The 19,421-nt window shown below is 46.7% G+C and overlaps 1 protein-coding gene across 2 annotated transcripts in view; it reads left to right on the top strand.

Moving 5' to 3' along the window:
* The window catches only part of LIG3 (DNA ligase 3), a 254,312-nt gene extending 235,099 nt beyond the window's left edge, over positions 1-19,213 (top strand). The window contains exons 20-21 of one of the 2 annotated variants that reach the window (XM_086954719.1): positions 5,961-6,026; positions 16,225-19,213. In XM_086954719.1, coding sequence (XP_086810845.1) covers positions 5,961-6,026; positions 16,225-16,458 — 300 coding nt within the window. In that variant the 3' untranslated portion in view covers positions 16,459-19,213. Of the gene's footprint in view, positions 1-5,960; positions 6,027-6,697; positions 6,857-16,224 lie in introns of those variants that run through there. The other variant, XM_086954721.1, reaches the window with a different exon arrangement.
* The last annotated feature ends 208 nt before the right edge of the window (positions 19,214-19,421 follow it).

Below are 19,421 nucleotides of genomic sequence, written 5' to 3'. Positions count from 1 at the left end.
ATCCACGTCAACTTCAATAGCGGGAATGAGTGGTTAGGGGAGGTGGTAAGGGTAGCTACGCACTGGAGATAAGAGGGGAGCGCTTTGGGCGCCAGGGTACCTGGTTGTCGCATGGTCCGTTTAGTTTCCTGATTCTGTGCGCTGCCTGCCCGGTCTCGGGTTCTTGGCTCAAAGGCTGTGTTACGAGTGTGCCTGAATTTGAATATTATGTCTTTTGATAATGCAAATGCAATAAATAATTTAAATGGAAAAAAAGTACATGACTCAAGGATTGGTGCAGTGGAGATTGGGGAAAGGCAGAGGGGGAAGGGTGGGTGTTGAAATTTAGTTAGTTTATCTATGATGTGTCGTAAATTTCAATATATTAAGACTGATGGTTGACATATAGGATTGAATGACGTAAGATCTATATATCGCTGCCGGCCCGCTGGGTTGTAGGTGAGAGAGCTGTGTATTGATTAGTCTCTCCAACTGTATAACAAGCTGCCGGCCTCAGGGTTGTTGGCAAATAGCTGTGTCAACTGTGATTGTGATAATAAAAATGTTACAAAAAAAAGAGGTGTTTAGAGGGGTAGAGATAGAGAGAGATAGAGGTGTGTAGAGAAAGAGAGTGAGAGCAGTGTTTAGAGAGAGAGAGAGAGAGCAGTGTTTAGAGATAGAGAGAGATGTGTGTAGAAGGAGAGAGAGAGGGGTGTTTAGAGAACCACAGTGGCGCCTGTTGTCTGTTCCCAGCTAACACTTGCTAATGCCGTCGCATGCACTCACTGCAGCTTTGCTCCTCCGTACTACCTGCTGCGGCCCCGGGGTTTGAATTTTCGTATTGAGCGGCTCTCCAGAGTTGAAATTGTCTAAGTTAAGAAGCAAAATGTGCCGGATACGGAGATTAGTGCCAGACAAAAGGCATCATTGCGCAATGTTTTCCATTTTGTGCGCAGCCTTTTTTCCACGTTAATAGGGTGAAAAGTGGATACTGTCTATTGCTGATCTAAAAAGTTAGCGGGTGGGAATGGTCTTTGTGTGGAAGGGCGCAAAATAAACGTGGGCAGTGGGCGGGTGTAAGCATCCTCTAAATGGGAGGCGGGTGCAAGTAAGGACGGAGTAGGAAGGGAGAGTAATTGCTAAAAACATGCACTCGTATCTATTTTGGGCCAAAAAATATATACATTATACTTAAATTACATATTTATTTTCCATATTTAGAAAATGCAAGCTTTTAAACTGCTGTGAGGGGGCAGAGGGTGGGAATAGCCTCAGGGCACTTTCAAACGTGTTTTTATACTATCTTTTTGTTTGTGTGCTGTTGCTGAATCGTGATCTCAGCTGTGATGTTGTTACAGTCCAGGAATGCAGAGCAAATGGATACCACTGTCTGTCTGTAAGCAGTAAGACATATGCAGCTGACCCATGAAGTAATAGGGCTGAAGGCTCTCACCAGGGCAAATGGTGTGCTCCTTGGCAAATTAAATAGTTGTGTTTGGCTTTAGCAGGGTAATGTAAGTGCCCTAGGACTCCTTCTGTGAAGTGCTTTGTTTGTGTAAATCACCGGGGCAGGGAGGGGAAGGGGGTAATAGAAAGAGGGCGGTGCTAGTAGGAAAAAAGCATTGGCTGGGCGGCAGTAATAGTAATGCCATGCGGCCGTGAAAGAGTTGCATCTTGCAGTAAAGTTTACATTAAGCATGAAGAGTAAATCAAACAAGCTCTCGGCATTGCTGTGGGGGGGCGGGGGAGCAGCAGCCTTTGATGTCTGGTGGTGTAAAAGAGGCAACTGGCATTGCGCAGAGGGGGCGGGGGAGAGCATTCGTTTGAAGTCTGAAGCTCTCGCTGTGGCGGGTCTGATGCGTGTGAAAATAGTGGTTTGTGAGGTGGGAGGGAAGAGGGGGGGACCAGAAGGGATTCCTTGGGAGCAAATGGGTGCGAGGCTATGCGCGTCTCACACGCCTGGATAACATGAAGTGCACGTGAAGTCTGGTGCTGCGAGGCTGATGGGTTTGACGAATGGAAGCGAGGCTGATGGGTTTTATGCACGCGCGTCTCACACCAGTGCACCACATGAACTGGACGTAATCCGCTTGGTCAAAGAGTTTGTTTCCCCTACAATATGTCAGAGCTATAGAATAGCTCGACCTAAAAAGGGACAAGAGAAGTTTGCGCTTCTAGTCCCAACCACCAGTTTGTAGAGTAATGCTCAGCATGTCAATCCAGAAAAGTCTTCAAGCAACAAAACTGCTCCTACAGGTAAGTAACAATTTTAATCCAGCTGCCAGTGTAAGAAGCAATGATCAGCCATTTAGAAAAGCTCATAGTACAATTATGATATTATGGGGTTTAGTTAGGGGAGCATTAGGCAGTTTTGGTAGAAAAGGCTCTTTTCCTTTTCTGAAACTGTGGAGTGAAGGCACATTTATCACATGGAGGTGGAGGTTATTCCAGAGAATGGCAGTGTAGCAGAAGCCTTGTAAAGAGGTGTGACGAGATGTACACCTTGGTTGTCTTGTTTACTAATTTTGATAGCTTTGAATATGGTGCAGTAAATTGAACTTGAACTATGAACAGGAAGCCAGGGCGCTTTTGGAAGGAAGCAATATACTCCTTTTTGCTTGAATCTATAATTTAAAAAAAAAAAAAAGTAATTCTTATGGGGTAACCCAGAATCCCTAAGAACCTGGGCAGTACAATAGAAATTTCAATAGTGGTTCTTTCGGGTAAACATAAATTGCTTTAAATCATCTTACTTACTTCACTTGTGATCGCCTAGCCGAGCAGAATCCCGGATCGAGGAATGAAATCACCCCAGCCTTGAGCCCCTAATTCGAGTGGCACATAAATAAACAGCAATCATGCCATTTACACGGAGGTATTGAAAAACCGTCTATACTGACTGATGGATGGAAGTAAAGAATACGACTTTGGTAAATAAAGAGAAACACCACCACTTTTAGAAGATACCTGCCTAAGATAACAGGATATCATTAATAGATCCAAGATTACAGAGGACACCCCCATCGAATAGAATATTGGGCTGTTCCGTGAAGAACTGGCGCTTTAATCCCTTTCAAATCCCCCGTCCTGAAGAAGACCCGCTAGTGACCTGCAAATAGGGTGTCCATAGGGTCGAAACGTCGACTGAACTATTGGAAGGACCAGCTTACCATGCCCAACAATAATTAGCGAATATAGCATATTGTGTTTGAGTCTCAATTAAATAGGAATCGGCCTTTTGTAATTCCCCATTTTCCTTAATACTTTTCTTATTCACATGTAAATATAACATCACTTGTTTATCACATTGTCCCAATATTGTCACATTATGTCACCTTCACAGTGATTTGAACCTATTGCGCCGTATCTTGTGTTTTGTAATAAGTTTTTATTGCATATATTCGAGGTGTCAGTTTGAAATTTAGTAAAAAAATGAAAAATAATTGAATAATTAAAATAATCCTGACCCTTTCTTGTTTGGTTTTTGCACTACAATGTCAATTCAAGTAGCATAATAAGTAATGAAGTTATGCTTTTATCACTGTTGAAGTAAGTAAGATGATTTAAAGCAATTTATGTTTACCCGAAAGAACCACTGTTGAAATTTCTATTGAATCTATAATTAGCCAAGTCACAATATATCAGGAAACCTTTTGACAGGGTAGACATTGGAAGCTAGGGAGGAGGGTGCTGCCCTTATCGACGTATGAAATAGGAGAGCTAGTATGAGAAAGGGCTTCACCTGACCTACAAGGAACAGCTATCTACAATTCAGCATTGGTAAAGAGGGTTGTGGAGATTTGTTGTAGATTGATGATACCAGTGGAAGGCTGGAGGATCATGGTGATGACAATGAGCTCAATTTTGATAGGGATAAGCCTGAGCTGTACAGCAGTCATCCATGGCTGGATGAGGTCTATGTAGTATATTACGAGGTGAATGCAGGTGGCCAACAGCACCTTCATATAATTATGCGGCATCTTATTACTGGTGAAGGGTTGTGTTTTGTTCAGCTAGTGGAACTCCTGTGAGTGACATGTAGATTGAAGGTCATTGCAGCAAGAATGTATCTTTATGGGACAGTAGGTGATATGGCTGAGTATCTAGTTGCTTCATCATCTCTGGTCTAGAATCAAGATGAACCAACTGAGAATTGTTTGAGGGTTATTCATGAGGGCCAACAGAGTATGAGGGAGGACTTGGAGATTGGAGTCTAACAGTGCCAAAGATTGCGAAGCGATCAGGAGCTTCAAAGGCAGGGGGTCTCCCTTATTTGTGATGTTCAGGGCATTGATTTCTTGGGTAGCGACAGTCTTTATGCAGCGATATGAAAGCCTCATTGATCCACATGGAAGAGATTGTGAGAGTCAATGTGGTCTTTGAGTTTCGGTGTAATAGCTTTTTTTTAGGACTTGGGTAAGGCAGGGAGGTGTGGATGATAAGACATTCTGTTCAGAGACTGGGAAGGAACTTTTGTGCAGTGAGAGGTGCTAGCTCATGGTATTTGGTATTACATGGATGTGTTTCTAGATTTTAACCCCTGGATTCTATTTATTTTTTGTATATATTAGTGTTAGAAAACTTACTGCTCAAAAAGCATTAAGGGAAAAGGTACAGCAATGTTCAAACAGTTATGTCGAAGTTACGTACTAGTAGCACAGTACTGCAAGGATACATATCATCTGGTCAAGTGTTCATGGTTGCCTTATGTTGTGATTTCTTGTTTAAGGGCAGTATTGAGTGGTGCCTTGCATTATGAAGCCGCTGTGTCTGTAAAATTTGTGGGAGAGTGCCAGGCTAGTAAGTGTCACCTCCAGGCCCTGCGCCTCCATTAGCAAGAGATTCATCTAATCCCTTGATACTTAATTTACTTGATCATTTCTCAAATTTCTGCACAGGCTTTGCATTAATTTTCAGGGCACACTTCATTTGTTCTTTGTGGTTAATGCCTCATACAGATATTTATTCCACAAGGGCATAATGAAATGAAAAGACCATTTATAAAGCGCGGTAGCTACCCTGAGGCATCCTAGCACTGCAGACTGTGCGGGGAGGGGCAGTAGTGGATATTTAATCAGGTTTTTTTAAAAGCAGGGTTTTTAGTTGCATGCGGAAAGATAGCAGATTGGGCTCTGAACGTAAGTGGTAAGGAAGGAAGTTCCAGAGTGTTGACGCGTTATATGAGAACGACCGACCTCCACATCTGGCTCTCTTAATCCTGGGTACAGTCACCAGGAGAGAGGATGACGATCTGGGTTATATGAAGTAATTAATGAGTGGTTGATGGCAGCACCAGTTTTCCAGTATGCTCGATGAGTTATGAATAGGGTCTTAAATTCAATTCTTTCTCTGATCGGGAGCCAGTGAAGGCTCTTCAAGACAGATTTCACAGAGAGTCGGCGGGGATTTGAAGTAGTGTTCGTGCCGTGCAATTTTTTATGATCTGGAGCTTGTTCAGATTGGACTGGGGGGCTCCCAAATACAAGGCATTCCCAAAATCCAGCCTGGAAAGAACAAGCCCCTGGATCATGATCTGTCTGGCTTGGAGGGGCAGTAGGGGAAGAATCTTCAGCAGGAGCCATACTGTGTACACTTTCTTTTCTCATGTTGTGTTTATAGTTCAATAGTACATTCATTGAGTTATGGAACACAAGGATTAGCTGGAGAATGTTGTACATTTAGCAAAGAGGAACAGCAGTTGGTCATGGATTTTAGTCAAAAGCTGTTGTAGATCATTTAGAGGAGCGCTGGCCCATAAGAATGTTGTTCTGTAAGATATGTTTTTTTAATATAATTGTAAGTGCACCTTCATACCATATGTTTGTTGCATTATGAGAAGTGGTTGTACATGGTTGATACTAAAAAGATACAAGTATGGCAAAATATGTGCACATGACTACCACCAAAAGTGTTTTAAAAAATAGTAAGAATTAGATTTTCTTGTTGGCATATAAAATCCTAATCCCATCTGCTTATCACAGGTGAAAATATCTGACTCCAGTCATCGTAATGGCCACAGCAAGACCGTGCCAACAGTGTCATCAAAGGTAAGAGCCTATTATCTTACTCTGAGCCTGGTTCTAGAGGGTTCTGCAAATGTGCTAGGGCTGTCTATCTAGTGTGACAGCACACATATAAGGGTAGTGTTTGCAAATAAACAATGCATTCCTAGTGCCACATTATGTAATATTATGGGCAGGACACTTCTTTAGTTATTACACTGGGTGGTGTAAGCATATGTCAAAACATGTCTCAGTGGTGTTTTGTTAATTTCCAGTCTGGCTAAACCCATTCTTGGGCTTTTTCCATTTTTGGCTGGACATAACTCAGGTTGATTTGAGTCAGAAAAGCCTTTCAGATTCACAGAATGGGTTTTGTGATCCCAAAAGGAGATGGCCTGAAATTTCCGGCTCTCTAAATTGCAATTTGCAGTTGGGTATGTGAATGGCTTGTGACCACAATTGCAGTTGCCATTCCTCAAAGAAGTTGATAATCCATTCCCAAAGTGGAAGCCGATCCAGTTGGATAGCTTCTGCCTCAGGGACTCTGTTGAGTAGCCTTGTGGAGTGCTGGCAGTTGTCTTTTATGTGTTCCCAAATAGAAACCTTTCTTCTTTTTTCCATGTACAGCAACTTGCAGTTTACTTTGAGTTGTATTCTCTGGCTTCCTAAGTGTGTAGTATCTAAGACAACTCTCATTGCATTTATTTGTGTTACAGAGTATGCAATTCAGGAACCATTCAAAGAGCAGAACAAGCAGCAGCTACTATGGTTGATAGTGAGTGTAGACGAAATTGTGTTTGTGTGAACTAAGGCTGCATGAAGCCCTCTTTAATGTGGAGTCATCCTCACCTATTAAAAAGTGTCCATGTGCCAAACTTGTATTTTGAGTTTTCATTCCGTACGTGCTGAGAATAGCGCAGATTGTATAATCTTGAACGCAAATACTTTGTGTATGCCAGTTGCATTAGGGCAGTCTTTGGAGAAAACTAGTTGGCTGTTGTTCAGAATGGAAGTCTACATGTTGGCACATAAGAGCTGAGAAAGAAGGATCTGAAAGAGACACGTTAGTGATAGATTCCTTACCTTAGAAAATCCCCAGACGTCAGACTGGATCCGGAAATGTTTGCGTAGCAGTACCCTTGCGCGTCGGAAGGCGTCGTCTGCGACTCCGTGGCCGTCGTCGACGTTTTGGGCGCCGTGATGACGTCGTCGGAGTACTTAGACGCCGCCTCCGCGTGCTGACGTCAGTTCTTCTTTTTTCCGCGCCCGCAAGCGCAGATCTGGAAAAAGCAGTACTTCTAGTCCCTTTTTGACTAACTTTTGGGATCTTTTTGATCATCTTTTCGAAGCGAACGACTCCGATCGGTGCCATAGGGATGCCTGGGTTTAAGCACTGCGAGGATTGCGACCGCACTATGTCGGTCACGGATCCTCACCGTCGGTGTCTACTCTGTCTCGGCCTCGACTCCGACGACAAGACCTGCACCGACTGCCGGGCCCTGTCTTTGAAGGCCAGGCGGGAGCGGTCCCGCAGGCGGCTCGAACAACGGCAGTCGGCCCGTGCAGCGAGAGGTCCTGGTCCCGGTCCCACGGAAGGTCGAGGGACAGGTCGCGGGGTCGGAGCCACCACAGCTCCGGGAGTCGGCACCACTCCTCCGGGTCGAAGTCGTCGTCAGGTTAGAAACACAAGAAGTCGAAGAGGCGTCATGGCTCTTCTGACTCCACCCCCCCACCCCCCCCCGACGCTCGCGCGATGCGGCCGGGGGTTCGGGTGAAACCGCCCACGCGGCTCCGCCGGAGTCGCGGGCGTCGCGGCCTGCTCCACACCCTCCGGTACCTGGGCAGGACGCGACGCTGGGGGAGATCGAGGGCTTCCTCATGGCCATGAGGAACCTCTCTTCCCCGACGGGTTCCGGGGGCTTCGGCCCGATGCCGTCGAGTGCTTCGGCCCTGACGCCGCCGGCGCCGCAGGGTCCCACGGTCCCGATGCCGCCGCCTTCGGGCCCTGCGCCGCGGGACTCCACTTGACCCGCTTCGGGATCCAGGTCGTCGCCGGTGGACCTTACGACCCCCCCGGCGTCGGTCCGTCAGGTGTCACCTCCGGCGCCGTCCTCGGGCGGCGCCGTCTCCGATGCCTCCCTTGCTCCGGTTCCGGCATCGGAACGGCGCCGCTTTCGACGCCGCTTGGGGAGTTTAACTTCTATGAACCGGCCTCTTCGTTTGACGACCCTGAGTATCAGGGGATGGGTGACAAGGAGTGTTGGAGGGGTCTGAGGACCCTCTGACCCGAGAGTGTCAGTCTCAAGAGGACTGGACAAGGTGGACTTGGGCATGCCAGTGGTCTGGACACCTCACCAGACACTGGTTTTGTCTCACCTTCTACCGTGGCTTCGGAGGAGGGGGCAACCTACAGTGTGGTGTTGATGAGGGCTGCCAAGGCCTTGGGCCTTGAGATCCCCGTCACGGCCGTGAGGACTAACCTCCTCACTGAGGTCCTTAAACCGCAGTCATGCCCCACAGAGCCTCTGCTGCCGTTTAATGAGGCCTTGACCGACGTTCTTTTGGGCACTTGGTCCAGGCCCGCTACGGGTTCGCCCGTAGATAGGAACGTGGCCAGACGCCACCGCCCGGCCCCGGGCGACCCAGTTTTCCTGTCCACCCACCCCACATCCACTGCCCAGACCGCATTCCCGTCGGCTCCGCCGGACAGGGAATCCAAGAGGTACGAGCAGTACGGTAAAAAGGTCTTCTCCTCCCTTAGTCTGGGACTGCAGTCTTCCAACACCGCATGCCTCTTGGGCCGCTACACCCACTCTCTGTGGGATACCGTTGCGGAACTGCTGCCAGAGTGTCCGTTGGAGGTACGGGCCATACTCGGCCAAGCCCTTGTGGAGGGCCGGGATGCAGCCAAATATTCTATCCGGTGTGGGCTGGATACCACCGACTCACTAGGTAGAGCGATGGCAACGACGGTGGCGATTAGATGCCACGCCTGGTTGAGGTCCGCCAACTTTTCGCCCGATGTCCAAAACACACTGATGGACATGCCGTTTAATGGCCATCGCCTTTTTGGCGACAAGGCAGACCATGCGCTTGAGCGCTTTAAGGACTCCAGGGCTACGGCCAAGTCCTTGGGCCTCTCGGCCCAGCGCCAGCAAATGGCTGCCTTTCGCTCCTTTCATGGCCAAGGAAGGGGCGCCCCCACACGTGCCGCCAGCCGCACGCTGCAGCCTAACGTCCAGCGCGGTGGCGGCCGTGGAAATCACCGTGGAGGCGGTCGGGGACAACGGCGAGGCCAGTCCACACCCTCCCCCGCAGCATCCGCCTCTAAACCCTCCTAGTCCGTGCTTTTCGGCCCATGTGACGCCAGTCGGGGGCAGGGTTCGCCATCACCACTCTCACTGGCGCACTGTCACTTCGGACAGGTGGGTCCTGCAGATCGTCCGAAGGGGCTACTCCCTCCCCTTCGAGACGACTCCTCAAGCCATGCCACCGCAACACCACCGCGTATCGGGGGATCATTTGCAGCTTCTGCAGGAGGAAGTTACCGCCCTCATGGCCAAAGGGGTCATCGAGCGCGTTCCTGGGCCAGAAGTAGGACGTGGTTGCTACTCCCACTACTTTCTGGTACCCAAGAAGGGCAAAGGGGGCCTACGCCCTATCTTGGACCTACGGAACGTCAACGGCTTCCTCCGGAAGGAGAAGTTCAAAATGCTGACTCTGGCTCAGGTCTTAGCTGCCCTGGACCCAGGAGACTGGATAGTGGCGTTGGACTTGCAGGACGCCTATTTCCACATCCCCGTCCTGCCGGCCCACAGGCGCTTCCTGCGGTTCACTGTAGGCCATGAGCACTTTCAGTTTACCGTGCTCCCCTTCGGCCTTACCAGCGCCCCACGGGTGTTCACGAAAGTGATGGCGGTGGTTGCAGCTCATCGTCTTCCCCTACCTAGATGACTGGTTGTTGAAGGCGGGCTCGCCCCAGACAGTCGTCAGCCACTTCCAGATGACGGCAGACCTCTTGCACCAGCTGGGGTTCTCCATCAATGTGCCGAAGTCGCACCTGTGCCCCTCTCAGAAGTTCCTTTTCATCGGAGCGGTTCTCGACTCGGCGCAGTTTCGGGTTTACCCACCTGAACAGCGGGTTCGGGATATACAGGCTCTGATTCCAATCTTTCAGCCTTTATCCCGAGTTTCGGTCAGGTTGACGCTGCGGCTTCTGGGGCTGATGGCTTCCTGCATCCTTCTGGTGCATCACGCCCGTTGGCGGATGCGGGCTCTGCAGTGGGACCTGAAGTTTCAGTGGGCCCAGCATCAGGGCAACCTGTCCGACCACGTCCTGATCTCGGAGGGCACTGCGAGACAGCTGAAGTGGTGGCTCACGGACCGCGATTGGGTCAGCGGCAGATCCCTCTCCCTTCCCCAACCGGAGCATTTAGTTGTGACGGACGCATCCCTCCAGGGCTGGGGAGGCCACATGGGAGAGGCGGAGATCAGAGGCATCTGGTCTCCGGCAGAGTCCCGGCTCCATATCAACCTTTTGGAGCTGCGGGCGATTCGTCTAGCACTGAAGGCATTCCTCCCCTCTGTCCAGGGGAGTGTAGTGCAGGTATTCACGGACAACACCACCGCCATGTGGTACTGCAACAAACAGGGCGGGGTGGGGTCGTGGACCCTCTGCCAGGAGGCTCTCCGCCTCTGGCAATGGCTGGAACATCAGGGCGTGACCCTGGTGGTTCAACACCTGGCAGGTTCTCTGAACGCCAGGGCGGACGAACTCAGCCGCCGGTGCATGATGGATCACGAATGGCGTCTGAACTCGGATGTGGCGCAAGGTCTCTTTTTGCAGTGGGGAGAGCCTTGGTTAGATCTATTCGCCACCGAAGAGAACGCGAAATGTCATCAGTTCTGCGTGTTAGAATTTCCAAGGCAGCACTCGCTCGGAGACCCTTTTCGTCGCAGGTGGAGTTGCGGTCTGTTGTACGCCTTTCCGCCTATACCACTTCTGCCCAGAGTGCTGAAGAAGATCAGGCGCGACCGGGCACAAGTCATCCTTGTGGCTCCGGACTGGGCACGAAGGTACTGGTATCCCGAGCTACTCAGTATGTCAGTCGATCCCCCGGTTCGTCTGCCTCTTCAGGAGGACCTTCTGTAGCAGCAGCAGGGGGCGGTTCTCCACCCGAACCTGTCCAGTCTCCACCGCCATGCTTGGAGATGAGCGGCGACAGTTAAGGCCATTTGACTTGCCTCCTGAACTCTGTAACATCATTCTGGCAGCCAGGCGTCCCTCCACAAAGTCTGTATACGCCTGCAGGTGGAACAGATTTGTGGCATGGCGCACAGCAAAGGCTGTGGATCCTCTTTCTGAGGTTCTTCTCTTCCTTCTGTCTCTTGCCCAGCAGGGCTCTGCTCTGGGCACTATTAAGGGCTACCTTTCTGCTCTTTCAGCCTTTTTGAGGCTGCCTGATCAACCTTCTTTGTTCAAGTCCCCTATTGTTAATCGATTCTTGAAGGGCATCACACATACGGACCCTCCGGTTCCCTTTGTGATGCCTCAGTGGGACTTGACCTTGGTTCTTACTTTTCTGATGTGCGCTCCCTTCGAGCCACTTCACAACTGTCCTCTCCGCCTTCTTACTTTGAAGACTGCCTTCCTGGTAGCCATCACCTCTGCCAGGAGAGTGAGTGAGCTCCAGGCTCTATCCTGTCAACCTCCTTTCCTTTCGGTCCACCTGGACAAGGCCCTCTTTCCTGCCCAAGGTAGTCACAGCCTTCCACATCGGGCAATCCATCCCCTTGCCCACCTTCTCTCCGCCTCCGCATCCCTCAAGAGAGATAGAGAGGCTCCACCGTCTTGGCCCAAAACGTGCGCTCTCTTTCCATCTGGATCGCATACGCCAGTTCCGGGTGGATGACCAACTCTTTGTTGGTTACGTGGGCGCTAAGAAGGGAAAAGCGGTGCACAAACGGACCATCTCGCGGTGGATCATATTGTGTATCCAGGCGTGCTACTCCTTGGCTAAGAAGGAACCCCCTGTTGGGCTGAGGGCTCATTCCACTCGAGCCACGGCTACTACTACTGCCTTGGGCCGAGGAGTGCCCTTGCAGGACATTTGCCAGGCAGCTACGTGGGCCTCGCTGCACACGTTTGCAAGACATTATTGCCTGGACTGCCAAGTCCGGAGGGATGGCTTCTTTGGCCGTTCCGTCTTCCAGGACTTTCTGGAGTGATTATTGGTTCGCAGACCCACCACCGGGGTTGGTTATTGCTGGGGTATCTATTTTAAGGTAAGGAATCTATCACTAACGGGTCTCTATCAGATGCACGAGTTACTACTTGTGTAACTATATATCTGTAAGAGAGATTAGTTAGTGATAGATTCCTTACCGACTCACCCATCCTCCCCGTTCTGCGAACCGATATCTAGGGTTAAGGTCATCCCCTTTCAGGGCCCTAGTTTCAAGGCACCAGTGTTGGTTTTTAGCATAGCTCTGCGTTTCTGGCGCGGAAAAGCTGTGTCTAAGAACTGACGTCAGCACGCGGAGGCGGCGTCTAAGTACTCCGACGACGTCATCACGGCGCCGACGACGGACACGGTGCCGCAGACGATGCCTACCGACGCGCAAGGGTACTGCTAAGCAAATATTTCCGGATCCAGTCTGACGCCTGGGGATATTCTAAGGAAAGGAATCTATCACTAACTTATGTCTCTTACAGATATATCGTTACACAAGTAGTAACTTGTGCTTATGGTCCATGAGGACTGATCCATGTGACATTCTCAGGCGAGCCTCTCTGTAAGTGATTTCTACTTAAATTCGTTTTATGTCAAATATATTATTGGTATTTAATGGATATCTAGAAGGATCTGACCCTATTGGATGAACGTTAAACACCGATGTTCTAAATGACAGTTTTTACACCTGAGGTGCTAAATGTGCCTTTCAAGGAATGTTGAATGAACAGTTAACACTTCAGAAGCCACCCAGCCAGGTCAAATCATCAGGATGTTCAGTAGTTCCCTCGGTTGGGATTTTGGAGGAAGGGGGTCTAGGAATATAAATACATGTATTTTATCCCCCATGCCCCCAGTCTGTCAATTTGGTGGAGACGTTAATTCTTATTTTTTTTTCCTCATTTGTGCGATCTTTATAGTTTTTAGCAAACCAGGTCACCTCGTTTTGATTGAATTTCTGCACACCTCGCGTAAATTGGATTTTTCCACCCCCTCCTAAAGTGGATGACTGGCTTTGCCAAGTCAGTAAGTTTAAGAAACTAGATAAACTTAGGGGGGTGGGCAAACGTACGACATACTGGGACCTTCGGGACAAGAATATGGCATAGGGTAGGAAGGGACGTCCAATGATTTCAATAAATGCGATCACTCAATTTCAGTGGATTCACCAGGGTGGCCTCATGGTGGTGGATTCCAAAGAATTGGCTGGTCTTTTAGACATTGTCATGCCTCTCTTACTTTGGGCCGTTTACTTTCCTCAATCAAAACGAGGTGACCTGGTTTGCTAAAAACTGGAGAAGTTTCTTGAGCCCCTTTGTAGAATAGGTACAAAACTCCAAGAGTCAAAGACATTTACCTCACTTGGTGTAATACATACCATGGGAGTTGTTGAAAGATTTTAGCTTTCACCCCTCAAGACCACTCGGCACCTAGGTCAAACCTGTTTCGGTTTGCAAGGTTTTAGGCTGATTAGTTCAAGGAAGATAGGGATGTTGGTGCCCAGATTATCACTCAAACCCCCAGTAACAACTTATTCTTACTGACATGCGTAAAAAGAACTGAAGAGATGTTCAATATGAATAAGAGTCAGATTGAGTGCCTGTTTCTTTAAGCTTAAATGTTGAATAGGTTTCAAGTATTTAACACAAATGTTGTACATCACACACAAAAGAGCAGTTGGGTTTCTGCAGTGGTAATTGAAGCAGCATTATAGCAGCAATGATTTGCAGAGAGAGGTAGGGTTTTCCATGACAAAACACTTGACGTGTGAAATGGATAATGAGGACAACAAATTATGACTCCCCCCTTGCCCCCCATCATCCCAACTGTTATGGACATACCCGGTTCCCTTGTATATTTTACGTTCTGTTGCCTAATTTACAAATCCATGTTTCACCAAAAGACAATCCCACCTGCCCAATAACAATGCCATCTCAGGTGGTTGATCCCTCATAGGGAAGGGGGAAACCTTGTCCAAAACTTTAATCTCTTCCCTTCCTCCTGCAGTGAGGAAAAAATACTTAAGCACACTCTTAGACTCTAAAACACCGCCTCTCTCCTTTCAACCGTCCGTTAATGAATCAGGAGGAAAACTGAAACCACTCCTTCTGTCAACACTTGACTCTACGCGCCAGCCTATTGATAGTACCATCTTTCAAAAACAATTTTCAACAACCCTGAGATATACCTCTTGGATTCACTCCCCGCCGCCCCCCCAATTGTCTCAGTCTCAAATAGATCTATTGCCTCAGTTTCCAAATGCCAGATGCCCCCATCATATGTACCCCACCCCCTTGCCTACATGCAGTGCTTTGCAGCCCTTTGAGATGAGGTTTGTTCTTCACAAATTCCCTTAATAAATAACTTGGGGAGGTGGGGAGTACCTCGAACTGGCACCCAGTGCTGGAGTCATCCGCTTTTGCCGTTACAAGGGCAAGTTCACCTCTACAAATACCATGCATTTGCTCCTACATTGCTAAGACTCTGTCATGTTCTGGAGAATGGAATCCTCAATGTTATCCTTTCTTGGCGAACTAGAGCAATAGGCCCTGTTTTGGGGAACACCTCCACAAATTGTAGTGAGTTTGGCTCTGAATCCCATAAGTACAAGTAATATCACTGTTCTGGGTGAGGCGGAACCTTTGTCAGTGGATTTCTTTTTTGTATGGGCCATTTATGGTGAAGTTTGTGAGTCCTCCCAGCTAACCTTTCAGGCCACAGCTGCATCGTTTCTTACTTTACATTTCTCGCTCACATAATAAGTGAAATGTCACTTAATAATAATAAAACCATTTTTAAAGCGCTTGGTTACACTCAAGACAGTGTGTCCCCGCGCTAAAATTACTGCTACTCCCAGGAGACATAAGACCAGAAGTGAAAGGCCTAGGTCAAAGAAACCTCGAGGCTTTTATTCGCGTGGAAAAAGATGAGTTTTGAGTTTCAATCTGAATCTGGTTTCAGAGGGTTCCATGCCTAGGTCAAGTGGAAGTTTGTTCCAATGTTTACACTTGTGAACGCTACAAAAGTCGGCATGGATTGCCCTGCCTGACTTGATGGAGGAAAACAGATGCTCAATTTGTACCTTGCTGCCTCTCCTATTGACCGTGAAATTTGAACAGCTGTGTTTTTTAGTGTTATTTCTGTTATAGCTCGTGTGTGCGCCCCCCAAAGTAGTCATTCTGAGAGTTGCAGCGTCGCAATCTAGATGTCTGACTGTAAATATACGGTTTAAGGAAGGCAGATGTGTTGGTAGGTGGGAATGGGATCTGCTATCTCTGTTTACTTGTGTACATTATCCTAGTCCAATCATTTCTGTATATACAATTCCATTAAGATGTTGAACTTCTCGTGGTAAAAGGGATGGTTTTCCCAGAGGAGGTGCGCGTGGAATAAAATTGGGAGAAAGCTTTGTAGTAATTTCAGACGGCATTCATTGATCGTAGCTCCAGCAGGGTCACCGAGAAAGCTGACGGGGTCGCATGACTATGAAGGCAACACTAAAAGAAAGATGGAAATGTCTGTGTGGTAACCAAGCCTGCCTCTGTTGATAAATATTGTGAGGACTCCTGGAAGAATGTGGACCGGCTTCGAACAGCCAGAATTAATAATTTACTGTATCAGATATTGTGGCCCTCGAAAGACCAGATCTAGCATATGTAGCACTCGCTGTGCTGAAAATCAGCCATGACAAAGTTCTCCAAATTAAAGTTGTCAGAATCCAGCGCCTTTGAATGTTGGGCAGAAAGGGTGCAGTGAGGTTAAGAAGAATGTGAGGATTTAAATAGTTGACATGTACAGGACGAATAAAGTATCCACCAGAAGCAGAACTTGTGCTAGGTAAGTACATTTAGAATCTTTCAAATGTATTTTGAAAAGAAATGTCAATTTTCTGCCGATCATGAATTCTTTCGTACGTGTCTGGTCTATGTAGTACTACTCCGTCGACATATTGGTGTTATGTACAATATTTCTATCTCCACCCCCTCATGGTCCTTGTTCTTCCTCCACAGACTCTGCTGGACATATTTACAGGTGTGAAGCTCTACCTTCCGCCTTCTCTGGAGGATTACAACAAACTCCGACGCTACTTTGTTGCTTTTGATGGAGACATAGTGGCAGACTTCGATGCATCAACTGCAACGCATGTGATGGGTAGCATAGATGATAACCCAAGTGCCAAACAAGTCACCCCTGGCTGGATCTGGAAGTGTATTCAGAAACGGAAGCTAATTACACCATGCTGAGAAATTAAAAATGAACCCCAGGTGTACCCTGGCTCGGACCAATCTAAGATCACCTTTATTTAAAGGTCAACTTGAATATTTCTGAAGATTTTTTTTCACATCTCATTTTAGCACAAGTCATGTGCTCATCATTTTTGTCACATGGGCTCTGAAGCTCGACTCCACTTCACTACATTTTGGGTAGTCCTATGTCTTTTTCCCCTGCCCCAAAGCAGTCCTGTTTTCTCTATGGATCCCCTTGCAACATTGTAAATTTTTTTGCGTTAAAATGTCCTTGCTGCCCTAGGTTTTACAATTGATGCCTCTTAAAAATAGCAAAAGAAATACTTGCCCAATTTATATCAGCACTGCTTGGAACAGCCTTTGTGCATTTATTTTTCTTTTGATTGTACAATATTATTCCAATTCTTTCCAAACTAGTCCTTAGTATAGACTAGGTAAATACTGATGGGTAATTTTCGCGTGTCAAATTAAATGTGGGTAGTTTTAGGCACCCCTATTTTGGCCATGATGAAAGAGTGCAGAGAACTGCCACCTTTATTTTTATGTAGTGTTTAGGGTTACCATATTCGTCACTTTTGTTGTTTCCAGTCCTGTTCGTTTAGTTATCCTTATGTTTGTGAGCTGTAGTATTGATTCACTTTCATTCCACCACTGGCCTAAAATACCATAGGAAAACCCATGAGTGGAAAACATGGGTCCCAATGACCTGATGCCACCCTGAATTGTTCCGCATAGCTTCGGAGCATTTATTTAAAGACACCCTAGACAATATACCTAATATGTTAAATAAATTATTCTATTACATGGAGAAGGACATTAGATATTAAAATTGCAAATCCTTTGTGTTGGTCAGTTCTAAAATAGATTGTTGTAGTGCAGAAGGCACCCCTTTCTTGCAGTGTCTATGGGTCTGATTTAAAGTTTTTGTGGATGGGATGTACTCTCAGAGCGATGGACGAATTTACTCCATCACCTTGACTGAATACCTGCCCACCAAATTTAGAGATACCCAATGCACATCTCTTGCATTGACCGGAACAGCGGTTCCTGTCAATGCATTGAACGTTTGACAGCCGGCTCTGTCAACATGACAGAGCTGTTCAGCAAACATTCAATATTATTTTTTTTTCAAAATCCTAAAGTGGGATTTTCTTTTTGAAAATATAAAACGCAATAACCTGCTCACCATGGGAGACTTCTGCCATGGCGTGAAGGTAATTTCAAAGTTTTCATGGGCCCTTACCTGGGGGTGACAGACATTGTAAACGGGCCTCTTGACTGCCCACTCTAAATCAGGCAGCCGATCCAATGGTCAAACCTTTGATGACTCTTACTCTTTCGGGCTGTCGTAGGTGTATGTCAGTGGTGGAGATGGTACGGTGTAGTTGACTCTAAATGAGGCAGCAGAACTTCACTTGAAACTCTGAAAGGGTGTGTTGAAGAAAGGGACCCATTCAAGGAAAGGGGGCAAAGAAGAGGTGGTCTTTAGTGATTTTTATCATCTATAGAACCAGAAGACTGAAGTTTTATTCCACTTTTTTGACATGCAATTGACGTGACCTCTTACATCTATTCTAGTCAGTGCAAAAATGTAAAATACTTTTTGAAAAAACAGGCCAACTCATTTCGTGTCATTGTTTTAAAAAACAAAAAAAGCTTCTAACCTTACCTTTTTATTTATGGATTGTCTATCAAATGAGGTAGGGAAACAGTTCTTTGGCAGAGTAGAGTAGGTCTTTCATCTGCGTGAATGTTTTCCAGTCCCCCTCCAGAACCAAATGAAAAGAAAAGAAGACCGAGTATGAGCCAATGACCCAGAAGTCAGCTGTTGTGTGTTTTAGGTTATTATTTGGTATGGTTTTCACAGTACTGCTTTGTTGTAAGCCTAATTCTGGACTAGCCTGTCTTCCTTGTTATTCTCAACCCCTGATGATTGAATGCATACATCAACTTTGTTGGGAAGTATTTACTAAACATGTTTCAATTTTGCTACTAAAAAGAATGCACATGGAGGAAGCAACTCTTATCTTTGTTCTGTCCGAGTCGACCTGATGACTGCATCAGCCTCTTCCAACATTTCCCCTTAATAATAATGTAGTCAGTTTAGCGCTCTAAAGTTGGGTATGGGTGATGTGAAATAGAGTGGCATTCTCGTAAACCATTTTTTATTGCTCGGCATCCACATGGAGATAATTTTTATGTTGGATTATTTGCAAGTGCACGGTCCCATACCTTAAAAAGCAAAGAATGGAGTTCATGGTTCTCTGTCTACCTTTCATTCCATTCCTTAACAGCTGTGGGAGCAAGATTGATTATCATGCGTTAGGACAAAGAATAAATCTGTTGTATTGTGCAAGCTGAATGTGAGGACTTTCATGCTTCCTGATGTTTCCTTGGAGTACTAATGGTTTGGTCCATAAACCATAAATAGAATGGTTTGAAGAATCTATTGATGTAATCATTACGTAGCTCAAGGTTGGTGTGTTAAAAGAAGAACATGAATCTATGGTGCTAAAGATCTGTACGCCCGTTGAAGATGTTTTCTTTGATAAGCAAAATTAACTTAAATGGGGAATGTTTGGGATCATTTCAAAACGGTAATACTGATGGAGAAGTTATACTTTTTTTATTGTGTGTGGGAATATGAAGTGCTATGTACAACCTATTTTAGTGTTTTTTTTTCCATAGAAATGTCTGCTCACATTTATTTCTAAATGGTACAGAATGATTAAAGCAGTTTTTAATTGTGAAATAGGTGTGTATGTTTATGGATTAAAAAAAAGGTTCATTGTTTGAATGATAGAATATACCATGTAAGTTAACCTAATGGTGCTCACTGCTTTAACTTGTTGGTCTTTCAGTGCTGTGTACTGGTCTTTATGATGCCTAATTCTTCCCTTAGATTCCTAACATTAAGACATTCCTCCAGGTGCCAGACTGGATCAGGAAAGGTTTGCCCC

Source organism: Lissotriton vulgaris, chromosome 2_1 (genome assembly GCF_964263255.1).
Source record: "Lissotriton vulgaris chromosome 2_1, aLisVul1.2, whole genome shotgun sequence".
NCBI lineage: Eukaryota > Metazoa > Chordata > Amphibia > Caudata > Salamandridae > Lissotriton > Lissotriton vulgaris.
This window is presented reverse-complemented; position numbering and strand designations above follow the sequence as displayed.